The sequence below is a fragment of the Apus apus genome, chromosome 9 (assembly GCF_020740795.1).
Source record: "Apus apus isolate bApuApu2 chromosome 9, bApuApu2.pri.cur, whole genome shotgun sequence".
In the NCBI taxonomy this organism is placed as follows: domain Eukaryota; kingdom Metazoa; phylum Chordata; class Aves; order Apodiformes; family Apodidae; genus Apus; species Apus apus.
This window is the reverse complement of record NC_067290.1, coordinates 9,284,885-9,307,511: the sequence shown is the minus strand read 5'-3', so window position 1 is coordinate 9,307,511 and position 22,627 is coordinate 9,284,885. Positions and strand designations below refer to the sequence as shown.

General features: G+C 46.7%; 2 protein-coding genes across 9 annotated transcripts in view; both read left to right on the top strand.

The window, feature by feature from the left end:
* Positions 1 to 1,319: 1,319 nt before the first annotated feature.
* On the top strand, positions 1,320 to 18,040 carry TPRA1 (transmembrane protein adipocyte associated 1). 3 transcript variants are annotated; one of them, XM_051627577.1, is made up of 12 exons: positions 1,332 to 1,430; positions 1,881 to 2,059; positions 5,568 to 5,767; positions 5,919 to 6,051; positions 7,621 to 7,707; positions 9,298 to 9,370; positions 10,353 to 10,432; positions 11,593 to 11,703; positions 12,128 to 12,188; positions 13,216 to 13,318; positions 13,946 to 14,026; positions 15,120 to 18,040. In XM_051627577.1, exons 3-12 carry the CDS (start codon positions 5,580 to 5,582, stop codon positions 15,352 to 15,354), a joined length of 1,152 nt encoding a protein of 383 aa, XP_051483537.1. In that variant the 5' UTR covers positions 1,332 to 1,430; positions 1,881 to 2,059; positions 5,568 to 5,579; the 3' UTR covers positions 15,355 to 18,040. The 3 variants fall into 3 exon arrangements, with proteins under 3 accessions (XP_051483534.1, XP_051483537.1, XP_051483535.1); XM_051627575.1 differs by having other exon boundaries at positions 1,881 to 2,091; XM_051627574.1 differs by lacking the exon at positions 1,881 to 2,059 and having other exon boundaries at positions 1,320 to 1,430.
* Positions 18,041 to 19,838: 1,798 nt separating this feature from the next.
* The window catches only part of CHCHD6 (coiled-coil-helix-coiled-coil-helix domain containing 6), a 127,986-nt gene continuing 125,197 nt past the window's right edge, over positions 19,839 to 22,627 (top strand). For 4 of the 6 annotated variants that reach the window (XM_051627830.1, XM_051627827.1, XM_051627828.1 and 1 more), the window contains exons 1-2: positions 19,839 to 20,009; positions 21,831 to 21,963. In XM_051627830.1, the coding sequence (XP_051483790.1) occupies positions 19,920 to 20,009; positions 21,831 to 21,963 (223 nt within the window). In that variant the 5' untranslated portion in view covers positions 19,839 to 19,919. Of the gene's footprint in view, positions 20,010 to 20,354; positions 20,505 to 20,735; positions 21,723 to 21,830; positions 21,964 to 22,627 lie in introns of those variants that run through there. The other 2 variants (XM_051627831.1, XM_051627832.1) reach the window with 2 other exon arrangements.

The following is a 22,627-nucleotide window of genomic DNA, read 5'->3' as shown; positions in this document are numbered from 1 at the left end:
AGAGATGCTGGTGCTTGCACAGCCTTTGACAAATAGAACATGTCAAAATACTGCAACATATCATTAACCTGAACAACAGCATGACAAGAGACAAGCTAAGGACTGGCTTCTCCAGATCTCATTCCAAAGACATGACACCAGCACAAAAACCTTGTTCACCCCACTGGAAAATGGGAGGAGTAGAGCAGAAGCAGACAACACACTCTCAGGCTATGTCCCCACCAAGAGGCTGGAAAATTAAACCCAAGAAGAAGCTCAAGTAGACTTGAGAAAGATGTTGACGTGGGGTGGGCCTGAAAAACACTAGGTGTGCTGCTTGATAATGCAGGGCATGAAACTCAATCTCAGGATAATTCAAAGAGGTGTAGATCTTGTACAGCAAGTTTCAGATTAGGAAAAGCAAAATTGCACTCCTATAGAAGCAATCCCTGGAGCCCCAGATGAACCACAGGTAAACAAAACAAAACACACCAAGTTTATCCTCTGGCCCTTGAAATGACTCTGATAACAAACACCCCTCTTGAAACTGTTCACAATTAGACAGCTCTTACTGCCGAGAGTGACCTGCGGATATTTAGCCAGTTATTGCCTTTAATTACCTTTTCAAATCTTGCCTCATTTGTCCCAGTTAGCTCTTTGTTTACTATATTAGGCAGATCTGCTCTCTACCTGGTGTTACCACCTCTAAATCCTGGTAATTACCCTGTTTCCCTTTAGCTGCTACTGTCCAAGCTCTGCCAGGTTAGTTCTGTCAGCTTCAAACCTTCCCTAAAAAGCTTAACTCTCCAGCCTGTTAACCATCATCTCCTGCAGGCACTTAATTACAGGCTCCAGCCCATGGAAGAGAAGAGTTAACCCCCCTGCCTTGCAGTCAGTAGCTGCTCTTCAGAAGTGGCCTCTGTCTCCTCGCCGTGCTGGGTCACACGGGCGGCCGGGGCAGGCCTGTCCCCCGGGCGGTGCGGGTCAGCTCATCACGGGGCTTCTCCTCCTCCTCCTCCCACCTGCCTCAAGGCAGGTTTGGGGCTCCTGCCTGCGCCGCACCTGCTCCCCCTCCCGCGGGGACACAAACGGGGACCGAGCGCCTTTAAATGGCGGCAGGGCGCCCCCGGAGTCCCGCCCCCCGCCGCTTCCCATTGGCTGGCGCCGCTGTTTCTTCGGGCCTCTTGGCCGGGCTCTCTCTGCGCTTGGCCGCTGATTGGTCCAAAGGGCGCTCCCCTCTGGGACTCTCTCTCAAGAGCGCCGCTGGTCCCGGCCGAAAAGCCGTTCTCGCCTTGCAGCCGCCTCCCCGCGGGGCGGCGCGGCGCTCCGCTTCAGCCGCTCTTCAGCGACGCTTCCTGGCGGAGCGGAGCGGCGGGGCCTGGGATGGCGGGGCTGGGCCCCCGCGACTGAGCGTCGCGGCCGGGGAGGCCGGGCGGGCCGGCCCGCGGCGGGTAGGAGCGGGGACGGCACCGGGAGGGGGTTTTACGGGCAGGGGTGTCGGGGCAGTTCATCCCGGGGCGGAGGGGCCGGCTCCGGTGGCACGGCCTGGCGGCGGCGGGGGCCGCGGCCCTCTGAGGAGAGCGGGGCTGCGGCGGGCGGGCCCCTCGGGCTGGAACAGCCCCGCTTCTCGCTTCCCAGCTGCCCTGGGTTTGTCCGGCAGGGCCCGAGCTCCGTGCCCGGGCCGGGGCCGGCTCGGGGGTGACCGGTGGCCGGGGGGGACGTCGCTGCTTTCCCGGTTTCTGCCCTTTGCAAACAGCTCAGCGGGTCCCTGGAAGGCAGCTCCGGGCTCCCCTGTGCAGCCGGGGAGCCCTCCGGCAGCAGGAGCCTCCAGAGGCACTTTTGCCCAGCCTGGAGGGCGGAAAGTAACTTGAGGTTTTTCTGCCGCCTCCTGGTTCCTTCAGCAGCCCCTGCAGCAGGTGTTGCTTCCTCGCCGGGGTCGAACGATGGGACCGTGTGCTGTTGGTTCGTTTCACTTGTCTTCTGGCCCGTTCTCTGTGCACCCGCCTTCCCCAGGAAAAGAAACTGAAACTGACCAAGAAGCTTAGGATACCAGTTTCCGAAAGGCTGGGATTCTCGAAAGGTTTTGGACCCTTGTTGATTCTCCTGCTTTTGGTGGGTTTCTTTGGTTGTTTTAGCATTGTAGTTACTTTATGTTTACTTCAGAGTGAGGTGTGAGGCTGGAACTTGGAGAAAAGAGCGATTCTTGGTCCCTGGTGGAAAATCCCTGTCCTGGGAGTTCTGAGGGTTGAAATGCAAGATGCAGCTGTTGTGATCAGGAGTGAGACTTGAAGAATCATCTTAAAAAGGAAGAGAAGAAAAAAGGCTTTTTAAATTAGTTGTTTTTTTTTTTCTTTTTAAGCATTTAAGCTGTTGAAGTAACAGTTGTATTTAATTGGGCAGGGATCAGGCAGTGCAGTTTTTTCTTGTACAAATGCAGAGTTTTAAGGAGCTGTCTTTGACCAAGTATGTACTTGCAAGATTTTCTGGTACTGTTTTCAGGAAGAAAGTAACTTTTTTTTTACTAAAGCTGATATTGGGTAGTGTGTAATTCACCTTTCTATGGTTGGACTTTGGGAGCACAGAGAATTGCTGGCAATTTGAGCCTGAAATTTCACTGAGCTTTGATAAGCTTATGATGTGACAAATCAAGAAGCAACATTCCCATGATAAGAGACAATCTTGTTCCCTGAAAGTGCTGCCCAGCCTTCCCCAGTGCCCTGTCACAGCAACCTGCCAGTTTTGTGCAGGTTCTTGATCTGAGTTCAGCTTGAGATCCCAGCACCAGGTCAGAGGAATAGGTCTCTGCCAAATCAGCCTGTCTTCAGCTGTTGTGTAGAAAACTATTTTGTTTTCTGTTGTGAGGTGAATGAAGCTGCCTGCCAGGAGCAAAAGGGAGACCAGGACTGTGGCACTGGTTTCCCTTTGTGTGGCTGTGGGGTGATTTTCCCCCCACTGTGCAGGCTGGGCTGGCTGGAGTGAAGGGCTCCGTGGAGGCAGGGTGTGGTGAGTGATCTCTTGGATATGCTCAGCTGACTGGATTTATTTTGGACTAGACAGGGCAAGGGTTTGGACAGCGTGCTGTAAGGAGTGGTGTTGCTGGAGATGACAAAGCCTAGCCAGATCCTTGCTATCAGTTCCTGGTCCTGGAATTCTTACTGGTGATTATGACAGGAATGGGACAGTTCTCTACCTCCTTGCTGTAGGTCTTAGCTATTGGAAAAGCACAGGGATTGTGCTGTCTGGCTGGTGGCTTTGGCTGCCCTTTCTTATCATGTTGGGTATTCTGTTGCTCTGCCTTGTGTGTACTTCTTGGGAGGAACAACTGGATGCTGATACCAGGCCACAGTGAGCAGCCTGGCTGAGAGGTGAACTTGATTCTATTTGCTCTTTGAAACCCCATGAATGGAGCTCAGTTAAATGTGGCCAACTCCTCTTCTTATCAGCAGCTCACTGCTGTTCTGTGATAGTGCTGGCTTGTAGGGAAAAGGAATGTAGCTTGTTTGTTCTTTTTATAAGGAAGATGTTTTTCTCATGTAATTCCCTCTCAGCTTTATACTCATCTGCCTGACACACTGAAAAGCATTTTGAATTCTTTATCCCAGAAGAGCTACCAGGAGGTTGTGATGGTTTGCAGTTGATGTTGTTCTGCCCATGCTTGGGGATGTCTTTCTCTGCTCTTTTCCAGCTTTTTTAAAAATTAGGTAGGCTTTTTAATGTGTTGGCAAATGTGAACATACTTGACCTTGCTGCTACTGAAGTGTTTCAGAGAAAGAGAATGGAGCAAAAATTATTAACAGAAAGTAATTCTCAATTATGTAAATTCAGAGAAGTGAGAACCTGGAGGGTAGAGAGAGAAGTCTGGAATATGAAGGCTGTTTGCTGGAGCCTGTACTAAAGCTAGGATTTGTTGGCACGGATTTTGCCATCTCAGCACAATGTTGATCTTTCCAGGTCTGCATGTGTTTATTTAACAGGATGTCCCTTGTGCAGTGCAGCTTATGGTGGCCATGGGAGAAAATTCCCCTTCAGGGAGTGTCTTTCAGCAAGGATGAATCAAAGAGAGGGCTTGTTTGCTGAGGGTGAGATGATCCCCTCAGAAGACCTGGGAAGAGTCTCAGCTTCTTAAAGCAAGAAGAGTCTGTGGCTGACAGTCTTTAGAGCGGTTTGTGGGGAAGGTGCTCAGCAGATGACACAGGGCTGTGCTGATTCTTTCCAACTTGTGAGTCATCCAGAACCTCACAGGGAAAATACCTTCTGAGCCCTGTCATCAAGGATGTCAGTTTTTGCCATGCCAGCCAGGGCTAAAGTCAGACTACTAGAGTGCTGTCTCTAGCAATGTGCATCTTTAAAATGCCACCTGATAGAGACTTGTTTGTTGAATGTGTCATTTGTGACCACTTCTTTGGAGAGTGCCAGGAGGGATGATAGGAGCTTGTGTTTACATCCAGCCTGTAGCTAGTCAAGTGCCCTGATGGTGAGGGTTGCTGTTTTAGAGTGGGAAGAGGAAATGGTTTGCACAAGATTATACATTGAATCTGGAGCAGTTTTAGTAAGGTACATTGGGACAGAACTCTAATATATACCAAATCCTGGTCAAAAGTACTGTGTGCCATAGTCTCCTTAAGCTTCCAAAGTGATTGTAGAACCAACAGAGGGACAAACTGCTGCTGGTGTGGTATCTGGCAAAGCCACTGGTATAGGCATGAAACTCATAGAGTTTTATGGATGGTAGAGCTGAGTTTCCCTTTAACTTCTGGAGGGATAGTTAATATCACAGCAGTGCAGGGCCTGGAGAATGGACAAATGGCAGAAAAGATGACTCTTCTCTCAGGGAAGGCAGTACAAAATAGTTTTATCAGGGTAATGGGAAGTTCTGTCTAGTCATCTTAGGGGCAGGAGAAGTGTAAGGTGGGGCAGGCAAAAGAACCAAGCATCACAACACCTGTGAGTTTGACCTTAGCTCTCCTCTGCCAGGGAGTTTGACCTTAGGAAACCCATTAGGTAGGACTGTGTCTGGTTCTGGGTCTGTAAACCACCAGTGGTGATGCTCATCTGTGTCTGAGGAGAGCAATGCAATCAAGGGTGACGGATGTAAAGAATTTGAAGAACTTCATGCTGAGAGGGTTTTAGAAAGACACTGTCTTTTCACAGCCTTGCTGTTGTGCTTCAAATTAGAATAGTTCTGGTGTCTTAGGCTATAAGAAAAATGCTGTATCTTGGCTTCTGCCAGTATTGGGTTTGGGAATATATAGCCTGTACAGTCTGTTTGGATAAAAGTATGTGGGGGTCTCTCCTTTCAGGCTGTCAGGCTGGTAAGAGCAGCAGGTTTTAGGTAAGTGCCTTCATTTTTGTATTGCAGTAGTTGAAATCAAATAATTGATTCCAACTTCTTGATCTCAAGAGCTAGAGTAAGGGCAGGTGGCATTTCATTGTGTAATACGGTCTTTCAGATGATGATAATTTGCTGTAACAAGCAGGAAGCAGGGGCCTAATGGCAGGGGTTGTGTTTTAGCTCTGACTCACAACTGATTTAATGTTACTTTTTGTCTCTGCTGTGGTTGTCTTGTGCTGTGTTTGACCTGGACCAGAAGGAAGCCAGGATGTTCCAGTCCATGATGTCTGTGAGATTCTCCATGTCTGATAATATCACACATTCAACTGCCCTGGTGACAGCACTGGATAATGTGACAACTTTGTCCCCGACAACAACTCAGGCAATCAATGACACCAACATCACTGTGCCACACAAGTGCCTGTTGTTGCTCTATGAGGACATAGGGAAGTCCAGGTGAGACAGAGGAAATGGGACTGTGGTCTGACCCTGGGCCAGGGGAAGGAGCTTGCTTTCTCGGCGTTTGGTTGAGAAGGGACTGGAGCTGGTGGCCAGCCTTCTACCTGCTGAAAAACAGGAAAACAACTCTTTTATTTCTTTTTTTCAGAGTCCGCTACTGGGATCTTCTGCTCCTGGTTCCCAATGTGCTTTTCTTTATGTTTCTTCTCTGGAAGCTGCCCTCTGCCAGGGCCAAAATCCGGGTCACTTCCAGCCCAATCTTCACTACGTTCTACATACTGGTGAGTAAATGTGTGTTTGAATTGGGTTAGATCCTTCTGTGAGCAGGTACTGGTGTGGTGAAGCCCAAGAAGCATCAAAACCAAATCTGAGCTGGTTGCCTCAGCTGAATCTTTGGTGTCATGTCTTGTGAGCACTTGCAGGCCTGGAGTGTGGGCACTGGGCTTGTGCACAAATGCTCCAAACTTTAAAAATTATTACCAGCCATTTCTAGCTGGATTTAAGTCTTCCTTTGTGCTTCCAGTAATGCACATGACTCAATAAGAAGTTCATGCCAAAGGCTTTATAAAGCAAAACCAAAGGGAAGAAAAAAGTAAACTGTCTTTATGCTGTTGACTTTTTCAAAATGGAGTGAGAAGCAGAAAGTGATGAAAGAGCCTTAGAGGAAAATACTTTCAATTTGTTGTTCTAGAGTATGTTATTGAGGAATGAGGATGTCTGTTCTGTGAGCATTTCTTTTCAAAGGACAGTTAGTCATGTACTGAAGGAAAGCTTTCTTGTGGAGTCAGTGATTAAAGATCAGTTAATAGATTGGGAAGAGTCTCTGCTGACTTTAGAGAGGAAGCATAAAGGGTTGTTCCTGCTTCAGAAAACCGTTATGTTCAGGAACCTTTATTTTTTGTCAGTGTTTTGTCCCAGAGTTTTCCACCCCAGGAGGAATGTTGTATTGTTCTTCTTTCATGCCACTTGCATCCCTTCTTTTTCTAAGGAGCAAACATTCTGCTGTAGGTGGCTTATTGGTCATTTCCATTCTTCAACGACCCTAGAAACAGCTTGGACTCCTTTTGTCCTCTGATAGAGTTAGCTGGCTCATACCTGCCTCATTAGAATTAGCCTGTGACTTGAGGAATTTTATGTGGGAAAATCTACTCTCTTAGAGTGTAGATATATCCAGCTGAGCTCTTAATTGCATAGTATGGCTGTGACAGCACAGGAGTTGGTAAATTAACCTTGGTGAGCTCTGTGCTGTGATGCTTAAGTGGTACATGTGCTGACTTGAGTGTCTATGTTGCACTGTGCAGCAGGTAAGATGTTTTAAAGCTGTTGGTTGCAGCTGACTTTTCTCCTCTGCATTCCTGAGCATGGTCAGTGTTAAGTTGAGAGAACTGCAGATTGCAGTTTTATCACAGATTTGAAGTGTGATAGTTGGTATCAAGTGGCTTCTGTTATCTGATGTGATTGCTTTCTTTAGTCATACCAAGCACTTGGGCTTGTAATTTGGAGGACTGTGTGTTTTGTCTGGTTTCTCTCTTTCCCTGTTCCAGTGGACTGAAGGGTGGGAAGGCTGCTTGTAAAGATGCTGTTGTAAGGAGTGGATGAGACTACTTAAGAGCTGTTCAATCTTGCAGTTGAGGAAATGTGTTCCTTCCTACATTCTGAGTCTGTACTTCTACATCTAACATACCTGAGGAATCTTCTTTGGCAAATTCACTCCAATCTGTTACAGAAAATCCTTGGTAAACATCATCAGGCTTTAAAGTTGACCTGGAAATGGTATTCCAAAAGGTTTCTGTTTGCTACTGCATATGTGCCTTTTGACATGAACTCACCTTTGATGTCTTTTTGTGTAGGTATTTGTGGTGGCTTTAGTTGGTATTGCCCGTGCTGTTGTCTCCATGACTGTGAGTGCATCTGATGCTGCCACAGTTGCTGACAAGGTAGGTACAACACTGACTTTAGAGGCTCTGCTTTGTGTAGTTCGGATCACAGTGATCTGCCACAGCTTCCCTTTTATGTGCATACAAAAAGAATGTGGTTTTTTGCAGTATTCATAGCAACATGTACTATGGATTCCTGTTCTGATAGCTGTATCTGAAAGTTCACAACATCCAGGGCTGTAAAACAATGGGTTCCTAAAATAGACACACAAGTAGTGGCAGCAAAATTTCCTGTTGCAGGGATGGAGTGACTGCTTTGCAAGAGCTAAACATTCTGATAGCTTTAGTGGATAGTCAAGACTTGGCCTTTTACTCTTGCAGTAGGTGAGTGGCTCTTTGAAAAATATTGAAATCTTTTGTATTGAAAGCAAAGAGAACTGAAATACCTTCTGAGACTGGTATCTGAATGTCCTTGTGGCCATTTGGAGCACAGGACAAACCCTTAGCAAACAGGAAATACCTTTGTACACACTGTTCCTTTGTAGGCATTTGACTTGTAGCAGAAAATTACCTAAAACAAGAGCTACAAAAAGCTTTGTAGCTCTTGAGCTATTAGAGGAGGAAGAACCACCTGCAGGTGGTCTTCTGGCTTTATTCTCTGAGATCAGTGTGGTTCTTTTGCTTTTCCATTCAGTGTTACCTTGTCAAAACATTATAATGCACTACTCCTTGTGGGTGGCTGGATGTTTGTAGCATTTTCATTCACCTCTGTGAATGGATGTAGGTTCAGGACTTGAATAATGGAGAAGAGGTGAGAAGGTGCTTGTCTTCAGCTCTGTTGCTGCTAAGTGCATCCTGCTGGGAGGTCATGCAGTAACACAGACATTCTGTCTTTTTTTGTTCTGTAGTTTTTATTATGTTTATCTTGTTTTCTCTCAAATACACAAGGGGTGTATTTGTGTATTTTCTGAGATTGTGTCTCAAATGCCTTTTACAATGTTGTGTATCTTCAAGAGAGTGCCCTTCAGTGTTCAGAGGAAAAGGATTAGTAAGCCAGAATCTGAATTTTTGTTCTAGGTTTGGCACTGATTTATTTCATGACTACCTGAAAAGTTGCCTCACCTGCTTATTCTTTTTTCACCAAATAAAACATGGGAATGAAAACAGCAAACTGGAAGTGGGAGGGTTTCAGAATTGAAGATGGTTTAGATCTAGGGACCAGTAGCTTTGGAAGAGTGCAGAATAGGGTTTGTTCAGCCATAACAGTACTGCAGAATCTACTGTCTTAAGAACTGGCCCTGTTTATTATTATAATTTCAAGGCCTTCTTGAGTTTGTGTTCCTTGGGAGTACAGCAGAAAGAACACATCCAAGACAAGTGACAGGTCCTTGAGTGTGGCAAACCCCAGCCACTTCCTCTCTCCCTAGTTATTTGCTCACTCCTACAACTTCTCTGTATCACTGGTATGGACAGGGCATGGGACAAGCATATCATTAGTATCCCTACAAAGCATGAGGAATGTTTGTGGAAATGACCTGCTCCATTCAGAGGCTGCCATCCTCTGGAGCAGAGTGGAGTTTTTCTGTATTAACTTTTGACTGGTTCCTGGCTCCATCTAATCATGCTTGTCTGGTTTCTGTTATCCCTCAGATCCTGTGGGAGATTACAAGGTTCTTCCTTCTGGCAATTGAACTGAGTGTGGTGATTCTAGGCCTTGCCTTTGGTACGTGTAAGGAGGTTTTTGAGTGCTTCAAATGTTTCCTATTCCCTTTCTTTCCACAGAGGCTGCATTTGTAAGTTTGCAGAGCTGCTGATTCTAAAGTGAAGGAGCTGTAGAATAAAGACAAAAGATAAATGGGGCAGTTTTAATTAGAAATGGCAAAAACCTGATGATATTTACATATCTATGGCTCCTGTAATTTCAGGGTCTATTAGGTGCTTTGTTAGTCCTGCATGCATGTGGTGAAGGAGTGCACAGCTTGGGTGAACATGACTTATGCAAAGATCAACAGTCTGATCTTTGCTTCAACCCCATTTTATATAAGATGGTTCCTTTGGGGGGTTCTGTGCTCCCCTTGGTTGATTTGATTCTATCCTGGCTTCATTTAAGGGCTTTAATTGTACCTGCAATCTCTTAACTACTTTTTTTTTTCAGTTGTACAAGTGAAAATGCTATTTGAAGCACCTTTTCCTGTGGGTCAGAGGCAGAGAGGAGGCATTAGGACATCTGAACACTCTTATCTTTTGAGGGCTCATAGAACAATTTAGTGTGGAAGGAGCTTCTGGAGATTGTCTGCTCCAGCATATTCCAGTGCAGATTTCTCCAAATTATGTAAGCCCTTCTCCCCTGTTCTAACCCAGTCTCCCATAATCTTTTTTTTCCCTAGAAATTAACAGCATCTCAGTGTAAAATACTATAGAGTAATTTCTGACTTTTTTTTTTGTTGTAACCCCAGTGGAAAGACTTAGTTGCTTTCTTTATATTAGAAGGAAAGCAAGTGAAAACCTGTTCTTTTGTAAGTGTTATTTGTCTGTGAAAGGCTTGACTCTCCAAACAGGGAATAAGTTTCTAGTGGTTAAGTGAGCTTTAACCTTCCCTTGAAGGTTTCTCAATATACAAATGTTTTCCTGTATTGGTTTTGGATTTGGATTTTTACCAGGGCTGGGCTTGTATCCTGAGTAATTTCAGTATTCCTTAATTCCAGGTCACCTGGAGAGCAAGTCGAGTGTGAAACGTGTTCTGGCAATCACTACAGTGCTGTCTCTGGCATATTCTGTCACCCAGGTGAGTATGTTGAAGCAGAAGAATTAGTCTTTGTAGAAGAGAGGACTTGGAGTTAGGCAGATGGGTGTGGGACTCCTATCTGGAAAATGCCAGCTTTGCCCTCTGAATGGGGTTTTGGGGGAAGCTGGGTGCTGCTGGCAACACTGGAGGATTCCCAGACCATACACCAGTATTTTCCTGTCCTCTTTATGGTATGAATGGCTCTCAAGAAATGAGATGAGGTTTAGATGGATTGCCTTGTTTAGTGAATCTTGGAACAGGAGTAAGAGATTTTTTTCATACCTGAGCCACAAGTTCTGAATCTAACCTCAAGAGCTGTGGAAACTAGATGAAGAGACCTGAGGTGTGCTTGCCAGATAAGGGCAGTGCAGTGGGCCTCTTCTCTCTTGACTTTTGGAGGGCTGAGAGCTCTTGCTTCCTTTCTGACTAGCAGCTGGCTAGCTCAGTTTATTAGCTGTGTCTCCATCTCTCTGAACAATGCAGTGTGTGTCTGGGTTTATTCTCCTTGGTATGTGAGTGGTCAGCCCTGTGTCTCTGTCCTTGGGGCAGTGCCAGAATAACACAGAGATCTTTGTTCTGTGACCAGGCTCTTGCTTGCGGAGGCAGTGAGCTGATCATTGCCACATGATAAAGCTGGAGGAGCATCATTAAATATCAAGCGTTTGAATTGTATCAGGGTTCAGTAGTGCTTACAAGCACTTTTCTCTCTCCACTGTATGGTAGCTTCTGTTCATATAATTTTTCAGGAATTCAAGTGAATGAGACAGTGTCCTTCCCCAACTCTTGCACAACTGTGGGCTTTTATATTCTGGATGTTTCAGCAGGAAAGGTCTACTTTAGAGACAGAAATGGAAATGGAACTCTGTCTTTCAAACAGGCAACTGCTTGCATCCCCTCTTCCTTCATTCAGTCTCTCTTCTGCTATGTCTGCTGGTTTCCTTCAGATGCAGATTCCTGCCACTATTTTCCCCTCACTCCTTGTCTTCAGTTTCTTCCTCTTCTGTGTAAGCTTAACTTGGTCTAAGCAGAGCGATGGTTGGGTCTTAGTTGGCAAAGACAGCTGTTCTCTGAACTTCTTAAACAGTCTCCTTTGCCCAGACACACACTCTGGTGAGGATGCTGCCTGTAACAGCATCATGTTGATGCCACTTCTCTCCTAGGGCACCCTGGAAATCCTATATCCTGATGCCCATCTCTCAGCAGAAGACTTCAACATCTATGGCCATGGAGGGAGACACTTTTGGCTTGCCAGCTCCTGTTTCTTCTTTCTGGTAAGTACTGGACATATGTTGTGCATTCTGACTTCTTTGCAGCTTTCTGAAAGGAGCATAGAGGATGATTTGTGTACAGTAAGGCCCTGGCTCCCCTCCTGCCTGCTGCAGTGCAGCATTAATGCTTCTTGCAGGGTGGGGAAGCTGAAGCAGTAAAGGTGTGGTGGGAGTGGTGTCAGCTATGGTAGCTGAATTCCAGCTGAACTCACATGTTCTTCACTTCCTTGTTTCTCAGTGACCAGCCTTGGTGTGTTGATGGGTGTGAAGTGTGGGGCCTTCACATCTGCACAGGGTTTCATATCGGGGGTCTTTTCCTCTGTCCTAGGATATCTAGGGAGTGTGTGACACAACACACCATTCCTGCAAGGATTGTTGCATTCAGTTGCCAAGCAGTCATGGTACAGTTAGTTCTTTGTCTCAACAGGTCTATTCCTTGGTGGTGATTCTTCCAAAAACTCCTCTGAAAGACCGGATTTCTTTGCCCTGTAAGTCACTGTAGTGTGTTCCACAGTGTAGACAGGCAGTGCCAGGATAAAACAAGTGGGAGTAAGAGGTGCCTGTATCTGGTTGCACTGCAGAGACATCCCACTATCTTGGGAAACAGGTACATGGCAAAGGACTGCTAAGTTATCCCTGGAAAACATTGTGTTGTGCCTTTTGGAGAGCAGAGTAAGAGTAATTACATTGCTACTTCAGTAGCTAAACAATTACATTAAGAGAACAAGATTTACTGCTCAGTTAATGATACAGATGTAATGCAAATATAATCTTCAGAGAGCCATAAGAAAAGGCTTCTTAATAATAGCTTCCTTTGAAATGCATGTATGATGTTCAAGTGTACGTGCTGGGCATCCCCTGGGTGACAGAGGCTAATTAGGAGCTGCTTAATAATTTTTATCTGTGCATTTACTTTGTTACGATGCTTCTCTGGTTTTTGTTGCAGAATATCTGCAGTTCTTGAATAGGGAGAGAAGCTGTTACTGAGACATTTGCATTGGGCTGTTCTCTCTCTGCATAGTGTTGGTATCTCTGTGTACCCTGGGGGAGTGAATATGTGGCACGTGCCACAGACACGTGGTCCTGGGCCTGATCTGCCTACTATCCAGCATTCCCTAGTGCTCCTGTCCAGGTCTCCTGAAAAGTTTTGTTAGTGGAAGGGCACTTTGGAAGGGCACAGCTCTGGTTCAGCTGCAGGGTTTCTGTTTTTCTTGTTTGGTTATGTGACTGACCCTGGTTCCACAGGCTTGCCTATTTCCATGTATTGCCATAACCCTGTGCTTTCACAGCCCATCTTGTGTGTATACACATGCAGGAGGGTAGGGTTTAGTCCACTATACCTCTATCCATCCTGCCAGCATGGAACAGGAAAATACAGTTGTAATTCTTCAGGAATTCTTAAAAAGACAAGATGGTGAGATGCTTCTGTTGAGTTTACCATCTCCATCAAACAGATTTACACTGGGCTGGTGCTTATGAGGTTGAGCTTCATTGATATCCATGTCTCTCCCACAGCCAGGAAGAGCTTTTATGTTTATGCTGGAATCCTGGCACTGCTGAACCTGGTTCAGGGCCTGGGCAGCGCCCTCCTCTGTGTGGACATCATAGAAGGACTGTGGTATGTATGCTGGGGGAGGGGGTCTGCAGCCCAGTTTCTTGTGTTGCAATTGAGTGTCCTTAACACTGCATCTCCCAAGGAAACACACTTGTTCTGTGTTTCTAAGAAGGAATAAAGCTGTTGGTTCTGTTCTGTGCCAAAAGACCTCAGAGTGGTCAGGAAACTCACAGTAGAGATGTCTGTGGAGCTGCATACTCTCTGAGGTGGTCTTGAGGTGGTGAGTGAGTAATAGTTGGAAGCCACTGATGCTTGTCCACTGGCTTGTGCTTTATAGGGAATAAGGGAGGAAATAGTCTGTTTGCTAGAAATACCATGGAGATACCCTTATATATACCTGGAATCTCATTCTGCAGGGATCACTGTCACTTCTGTCCATCCAAATTGGGAGCACTGACCCTGCTCTTGGTCAGACCTTGGGTCTTGGCGTGGTTGCCTGAGTGTCCAAGGAGCTGTGACACATGTCATGGCAATGTCATTTACTTTGCTTCAGTGTGAATTTGTTTAGCATAAGACTTTTCTTGTCCTCTGCTTGGACACTCTGGAGGGAAGCTGGATCATTCTGGGATGTTATTCAGCTGTATTGTACTCAAATGCTAAATTTTCCATGTTCCCTTTTGCTGTTGACAGCTGTGTTGATGTTACCACGTTCCTTTACTTCAGCTTCTTTGCACCTCTCATCTATGTGGCATTCCTGAAAGGCTTCTTTGGGTGAGTAGCCAGGAACAGGAGTTTAGAGGGTATCTATTGTAATGTAATTGTTTTGCACCTCAGTTCTCCCCATCTGTAGAATAAAGGGAGTGACTAGAATGCTAGTTAGGAAACCAGTTTTTAATTCCTGGCCTTGAAGTTTTTCTTACGTGACCCAGGGCTGTTTGCTTCTATTGAAGGCTCCTTTGTATGCAAAGCAGACCTGATAGCTGCAGTCCTCTGAAACATTTATGAGGATCACTTCTTCAGTGTCTGCATTCTGTTAAGTGCAGCGTTTTTCCGCTGAAATTGTTAACTTGGTTAGTGAAAGTCTGAGTCCTGGAAGGTTAAATGGTCTTGTGGGTGGGTTTTGGGATAGGTTTCTAGAAGGGATCTAGGAGTTAGGTAACTCTTTGGCTGAGGACTCCTCTACAATGTTCCCCAGAGTCACCGGTTCAAAGCACTCGAGAATGTGATTTCCTGAGTCGGGGTTGCCGCCGTGTGGCCATTCAGGGGAGATGCATCTTGGTAGGAAAAGCCGGGTGTTTTAGTGGAGGCTTTAGCTTTCATTGTCCATAAGGAAGAAACAGACTTTGGAGTAACCAAGAACATGAAGTACTCCTAAAATATAAAAATATAAATATAAAAATGTGCCTTTGCTGCCTTCTGACATCAGAGGGCAACAGTATCTGGTGTTAGAGATGGAAACTGCTGGTCCACAAGTGTTGGCATTTTGATTTTCCTGATGTGCACACATGGAACTTGAGGTGGACTCCTGTTCTGTTGGTGTCAGTAGCCAGGCTGCTGTGGACTCCAGTGGTGTTGGGATGCTGTTGCCCTCAGTAATTCAGAACTCCCAAAGATGAGAACACCTTTCCCACACTATAGTCAGGATTCTGCCATTTTTATTTCTCATAGGTCTTAGTCCACAACTACATTTAGTGTTACTTTACATATATTTCAGGTACTGTGAGGTATGTTTCAGGAGTCAAAGCTGGTGGGAAGAGTTTTTAGGATCTGAATACACCCTTTCTTAGTGCTGCTGAGTTTTAGTTAAGGATAAGTGGCTGTGATGCTAAATTGCTTAAGTGTTTCCAATCTTTAATCACTGCAGGTCTGAACCGAAGATCCTTTTCTCCTATAAATGCCAGGTGGATGAACCTGAGGATGTGGATGTGCACCTACCCCACCCTTATGCTGTTGCCAAGAAGGAAGGAATGGATTCTGGGTTCTACTCAAGCACTCAGATTGACACCACAGCCTACCTGGATGATGTGGCCTCTCTGCCATATCACGTGGGCAGCATCAACAGCACAGACAGTGACCGCTGGAAAGCCATCAATGCCTGAGGCAGGGCTGCTCTCTTCACACAATGCCTCCTTCCTTGCCTTCCAAACTGCCTGGTACCACAGCTGTTAGAATGTCCATTGGAAGTCTGTCCTTGGCTAGCTGCCATGGCTTTCCTCTCTTCCTTTGGACTTCAAAAATCTATTGTGGAACTAAGTTGGCAGCCCAAATCCTGTTGGAAAGAACAATTTTCTGTTGCTACCTGAGAGCAATGTAGAACATTTCTGTTCCTAAACCTATAAATACTGAACCTTCCTGATCCTCTGTGTTCCAGATGTGAATATGACCCAGAAGACAGGCCTGACTGGCATCTCTTTCCTTTTTGATGACTGAAAGCACTTGTCTACCAACAGGGGAATGATACTTAGGGAAGAGGGTGGTGATTTGACTGCTGTATTGTACATATATAGAAAGAATTTGGTGGTTGAAACCAAAGGTGGTTGTCCTGGGATTTTTTCAAGCAGCATGGCTGCTTGGGTCATGTCATACTGCAACAGCACAGGTGGTGATAGTGTCTGAAGATGGAAGCTGGTTGGCTGGGTTCATCTCTGGTTTCAGCTGATACTGATGAAAATTGTGAATTACAGTTGCTAGGAGTTAAAAGGAGTGTTCTGAGTGTGTGGGAAGAAGAGAGGTATGAAGAGGAAAGAACTGTTCTTGATGCCCTGGGAGCATTTTGAGGGGGCCAGTAGCTAGCAGCATGGATGTGAACTGACTAAACAATAGGGAGACAGAAGGACAGACAATGCTGCTGTCTAGCTGAGCTGAAGTAGCTGTGAAATCAGTCTATGGAGGCTGTACCACTGTGCATCTGAGCTCCCAGGGAATCCTAGGTAACAACACCGAGTCGGGGCTGAGTTTCAAGAATAAAACCTGTGAGATGGGTGCATTTTCCATCTGCACCCTGCTTCATGGCTCTGGCAGGTTCCTGAGAGTTCACTGAAGGAGGAAGCTGACTCTGCAGATGAAAGCTCCAGGGATATTCAGGAGCTTGAGGCAGAGCAGAAGCCCATGATGAGTCTGAGCTTGTCAGTATTTAGTGACTGGAAACCCTCAAGCACTGTAGGTATGCTAGAGTCAAGCTGGCTGGTGTTTGAAGTCAGGAGGCAAGTAGAAGGTAGTTGTGTTTCTCTTGCAGTGTCCTCTTGCGTTGCAGTTCAGGTTCCCAGACTTCTAGTTCTGAGGTTTTATGGCCTGGTATGTTGAAAATACTAATGTGCATGTGGAGTGTGGTCCATCTAAAGACTATCTGCAACTTCCTATTAACCTCTACTGTGCTGGAAAAGGGACTACTGTTGTCTGAGCTGTCTGGCACGTGGTTCCAAGACATTGTGTTCCAATCCAGGGATCAGCTGAAAGCTGCATCAGGCTGGTTTCTGGGACATACTGTGCTCTCCAAGGATGAAGACGTGTATTCCTCTAGCTTTGGGGGTGCTTTCCTACCCGAGTCCTTCAGATAGGTGGTCTGCTATAAGCAATAGTAACTTGCCATTGGAGGTGGTGAAAAGAGGGAAATAGAAATGTTTGGGGACTGTGTGAATCTCTTGCCCCAAGTCACTGCTGTTCCTGAAGAATATTGATGTAAGAGTTTCTGGGAAATCATCATGCAGGGTGCAGCATGGGGTGTTAGTTTGGATCATAAGCAGGTAGGGGAAAGCATTCACCACCAGGTGTTCTCACCACAGGGAAATAAAGTTTGGGTAAGAACACGAAGTTCATGTTGGTTGCCAAAACTATGCAGGCCCTTTGCTTATCTGTTTTTGTTAATGAGCAATGCAGCCTCTCTGTTCTGCCTGTGGACTTTGCTCTGCAGGCCTCTAAGTAGCACTGACACCTTGAAAACAAACCACCACCACCTTTATTATTATTTTTCATTTACTTTTGAGGGGAAAAAGGCTTCTGTTTGTCCATGTGCAAGAGCTGAATTGTCTCATGTAGGTCAACTGCATTTCACATTTCCCCTCCATACAATGTCTGTGGGAGGGTGGGACATGCAACTGGTCAAGTCAGCCCTTGCCACATTAGAGAAGTGTTCCATGTTCCTCCTGTTGCTTGCTGTGAATCAGCCTGAGCCATGCTTGCTTGCTCTGAAAGGGATGGATGATGTAGTGCCTGAATTGTCCTGCTGCTGCTCCTTGTGCTGCTCACATCACTGTACCTGAGCTGCTGTTAGGAAGTGTGGGGAAACCTACAAAGCTTCCCTGGAATTGGTGGGCTTTGGACAGAGCCAAGACATATTAAGGTCTTAAAGCAGGTGAAAAATAAAGGAGCAACTGCTTTTCCATGCCAAGGAGTATTTGCTTACTGTCAACACCCTGGCTGAGGGGACTTACCTGCCCTCCTTGGTGATGTGAAGAACAGGTTATGAATTTACCATTCTATCAGCTGAATTCAGTGCTGAAGGATCACCTGTGCAGGTGGTTGATGTGTCCATCCTGTCCTTTGCTGGCAGGACTCCAGTATTTCTGGAGTGCCACAGCATTCTGCTGCTGAGGAGCTTCTGTGCTAGGTCATGGACTGACCTTCCTCTGTTGTGTTTTTATGTATGTACAGTGCTTTGGGCCATATTCAAAATGGTCCTCGAGCAGAAGTTTGTTGTGTGTGTGAGGGGATGCAAAGAGAGAAAATATAGAATAAATGTATATTTTTGTTTGTAAAATAAATAAATAAAATTAAGTTTGGCATAAATGCTCATACTTTCTTTCTCAAATGATCCATATTATGGAGGGAAAAAAAACCCCAAAAAACAACTTGCAGGTTGTTTTTGGTTTTGTTTTTTAAAAAAAGCCCTGAACAAATCTGGCAGATAATAATGGATAAACACTGTCTTTTTGTCAGAGATGGATTTTTTTCTTCTTGGAAATCTATTACTAGGACAACAGATGACGGCAGAGAATGGCATCCAGGCCTAAATAATTGTCAGTGAAGCATTTGACTCTTGGTAACTAGACCTTTCTGTTCCTGGGCATGCAATATCAGAGGTCTCTGCTGTAGAATATCTGTCACTTGGGAAATGTGGAAGTTGAAATTGACTCTTGCTTATTTCCTGTTCTGGGCTTTGAAATGAGATCTGGGTGTCAGGAGCAATTTCCTGGCTGCAGGAAGGACATGATAACTGCTGAGTTACAGCTAAGTGTGCTGGCAGTAATCAGCACCCATCAGGTTGACTTTGGCAGGGTTGTACAGGCTGGGGAAGTGGGATGAGCTTTGTCTTTACCTTGGGATTTTGTTACTGTGTGGTGAAAGTTTATAGAGCACTTTCCAGGTTCCCTGCAGGAAACTGGGGATTACCCTAGGAGATGATGCTACTACTGGAGTTAACTTTGATAAGATCCTTTGCTGTATAAGTGAAGAGATGTTCAAGTTGCTCTTCTACCATTATCCTGGCTACTTCCACATCAGTGTCCTGCAGGTTGTGGGCCCTGCTGAGCATCCTCAGACTCTTGGAGATGACAGGAAGACACAGCTGGAGTTATGGCATGTAGTTTTGTTTGTCTTTGCCCACTCTCCCTCTTGGATCTTTGCAGATGATGCCTTGCACTGGCTTGGATTTACACCTGAAAAAGGCCTAAGGAAGGATGACCAAGAGTAATCCAAGTTATGGGAAGGAATAGTTACCTGGTTGAGAACTCACCAGCCTGGAGGGGCAGAGGTGCAGGTCTGAGAAGCCCTGTGAGGACAGAGGAGGTGAATAAGAGCTTTTTTCTGTACAAAAAGTGAACAGTCAAACCCGTGCTTGCCACATTAGCTGCAGTGAAGAATAATAACTGAGCAGTTCCAGCGGGTTGGTAGGCCTGCTGCTGCAGCCAACAGGCCTGGCTGGATCAGGGTGGCTGAAAGGAGCAGGGAAGAGGTGAATTCTGCCTGCAGACCGGCTGAGCTGAAACTGACCAGAAGTTGTTAGACTGTGTTTTTAAACAGGAGAGGAGTGTGAACTGGCACTGGGGGTGGTGAGCTTCCCGCAGGGCTCTGGAGAAGCGGAGTGTGCAGAGGCAGACAAGGGGCTCCTGCTGGGATGACGGGGATGCCCTTGCTGGGCCGAGCTGGGAAAGCTTCGTGGAGATGTTGCTGCAGGGGAACTGCCTGCACAGCCGTGGGGGCTCAGCAGCCTCTGAGTACTCCCTGCTGGACAACACCTGGGTTGCTTCTTCAACCTCGGAGCTGAGCTTTGTGCCTTCCTGGCTCCTCGACGCCTGTTGGTTTTCCTCCTGCCGTCACCCTGGGCCAGCAGAGAAACCCCGGGGCTCTCGCGCGCACCTGGGGACGTTCCCAGGGTGGTTCGATCCTACGTTCGGAGCGCAGGAGGGGCGGGCGGGCGCAGGTGTTGCCGTGGGGTGCGGGTGGAACAGGTGACCCGGCCCCGAGCGCGGGTTCCGGGTTGCGGGGCAGGCCCCGGACTACACCTCCCAGCGTGCCCCGCGGCTGCCCGCGCCGCCCTCCTGGCCAATGGGGCGCGGGGACGTCGGCAGGTCCTGGCAGGGGAGAGGCGGTCCTGGCAGCTGCAGCCCGCTGTGCGGGGCGGGGGGGCGCGGAGGGGAGAGGCGTTCCCAGCGCCCGCCCCGCCGGGATGGGGGGCAGCGAGAGCAGCCACGGCGGCAGGAAGGTCTCCTTCGGGCTGGATGAGCGGGAGCAAGTGCGGGTGCTGCAGGGCATCAAGGTGAGGCGGTTGGGCAGGGAGGGCAGGGAGCCGGGCTGGGGCAGGCCCGGCGGGGCGGGATAAACGGGGAGGTTGGAGGGGTCGGGGCTCAGGGAGGTGATGGGAGGAGGGGAGGGAGGGCGGAGCGCGGCGCGGCCCCCCCCGCTCTCAACCCTCGTTCCCTCCTCACGAGCCCGTCCCGCTCCTCCCGGGCGCGGCGGGGGCTGGAGGCGCTGCCTGGCTCCGAGGGCCCCGGGGGGGCTGGGCCTGCGGGGGGGGCTGGGCCTGTGGGGGGGCTGGGGACGCGGGGGGGGCTGTGCCGTGGGGGGGGCCTGTGCAGTGCGGGGGGGCTGGGGACGTTGGGGTTTCCCCGGAGGGGCCGTGGGAAGCTGCTGCGTGACCTTTGCGGGGTGTGAAGACGAACCACGGGGAGCGGTGGCGGTGGTTTATAATCAAGGGACGTTTTTTTTCCTCTCATCAACATTTCTCTTCCCTGTTTTTCATCAGCTATTTCAGGTTGCTTTTGTTGTTGGTTGCTTTTATTTACTGTTACTATAATAACTTTAATTGCTTTTGATTCTCTGTACTTTTATCCGGTTTCCCCCTAGGATTTCTCTGAAATGAGCTTGCAGAGGGTGTTTTGCTGTGGTTACTTGTTTTTCATCTCTTTTTTACCAATCACTTGATATAAATTAACTAAGATGGTGCCAATCTCCTTCTTAAAGTGTTTGATGGAGGTAAGGTTGTTCTTGCCTGATTTCTCTTAACAGGATATAGTCAGGCACCCCTTGAGGACTCCCTGTCACCTGCCACGGGTTTAATTTGTTCAGGTGCTTTAGTTTATTTAGCTGCTCTGTCAGCCAGGTGCTGGTGGAACTAGAGAAAAAAGCAGGTTACTGGTTTGTTTATGACCTCCAGGTGCTCAAGATGAAGATGCTCTATGTATTTCATGATAGCTAGTTAGGTTAAATGAGCTGTGGTCTTTGTGGACCTTTCTCTTTGACTTGCTGAAGCAAATGTTTTAGTTTTTCCTTTTGTTTGTTTGTTTTGTGAAACAAAATAACCATTCACAGATGTTATTTATTTTTTTTAGCTGTGTATATAAAAGTAGCCCTGTCGAGCCTGTCCTCACCAAAGCCTGCAGATTTGTGTTTTGAAAGACCAGCTCCCATAAACAAGGAACTTGACCTAACAGCTTATAATGATATTAAAAAATGCTATTAAATGAGGTAGCAGTGGTTCAGCTGAACATACATTTTCCGCTGTGCCCAGCCTAGGTGAGGAAACAGCTTCATTTTATTTTGTCCTGGAGCCAGAACAGTGAGCACAGATCCTCTGACCTTGGGAGGAGAAAGAAACCAATCTTAACTGTGGGAAGCACCTTGGACTCAATTGCCAGAAAACTTCAAGTTAACTTTTCTTTCTTGTCCATGGGTTTGTACCAAGTAAGGGAGTGAGAGTGCAAAAATATTTGCAGCTGTACATGAGTGGGAGGGCTGTGCAGCTCTTCCTGCCATGTGGTTTGCAGCACTTTGCCACGCTGAGCTGGGTTAGCAGGCATGGGGGGAGAGGGAGGGATGGATGGACTTGTGACAGATTAGTTGTCCTTGTCTAGTAGAACCTTCAGAATTAGTAGTTTGGAAGTTTTATCACTTACTGGTAGGGTATGATTTTTAAAAAAGTAAAGTCAAATGTTGACTACCTGGATTTGAAGGCCCATGGCATTGAAATGAGGTAACTGACAACACACTTGCAGTAATGTGGAAATTGACAAGTGGGGAGCTTTTAAGGTGCGTTAAGAGTTGACTTGATTAATTTCTTTCCTGTGTATGTATATTTCAGCTCTCTGAAGACGTAGTGAACCGAATGAAAGGATCTCCTCAAAGCAGAAGGGACAACCAGAGATCTCCCTACTCATTCAGTGGCACAGCTCAATCTTCACCAGCTGCAGAAGGGAAACTCAGGTCTCCTACAGGTACTGTCAGTTCCTGTCAGGCCTGTTGACTGTTTCAACACACTTCTCAGTAGTACTGTCATTGTGTGTTATATGGTGTGCCTTTATTTTCAAGACTGTCTTGTTGTGAGAGGAACTCTTTGAATAGCCTGTAACATTTTTCTGTAGATCTTGTCATCATTGACTGCCATGGATGGTACAATCCTGTGATGTCCTCTTTGTTTCTGCAAGCTAGTGTGGCATTTAGCAGTTGAAATGCTATGGTTCTGGTTCTTTTGCTCTGTGACCTTAAGTGAGACAACTGGTTTTTCTAGGTAATTTTCTTCTCCATCTTTGGTTTATCATCCTTTTTGGATACTTTAATAAACTTGTATCAGTTTGTGAATATTTCTAGGCTTTCAGATGAACATGCAATAAGCAAGGCAGAATTTTTTTATTTTATCTGTCATTCTTGGCAATCTGCCTTATTGTCTCCTTTGTATGCACAGGGATGATATTGTGGATGTGTTGGGGAAATGATGCTTTTTGTTCTTTGGAAATAGGCTCATAGGGAAGGATACACTGACACAGCACAGCTTGCCAAGTGCATGGTGAGAACTTGGTTTCTGAGCTTGTCTGTCTTTACAGGTCAGAAAACTGATTTTTTTTGGTTCTCAAAGATACTTTGTTGCTATGTGCTATCGTG

Bases quoted from the DNA above. Each gene is read 5' to 3' on its own strand.
- TPRA1 (XM_051627574.1), top strand. From the start codon at position 5,580: ATGTTCCAGTCCATGATGTCTGTGAGATTCTCCATGTCTGATAATATC. The intron at 13,319-13,945 runs GTATGTATGCTG...TGCTGTTGACAG, and splicing joins GACATCATAGAAGGACTGTG to CTGTGTTGATGTTACCACGT. The intron at 14,027-15,119 runs GTGAGTAGCCAG...TAATCACTGCAG, and splicing joins TTCCTGAAAGGCTTCTTTGG to GTCTGAACCGAAGATCCTTT.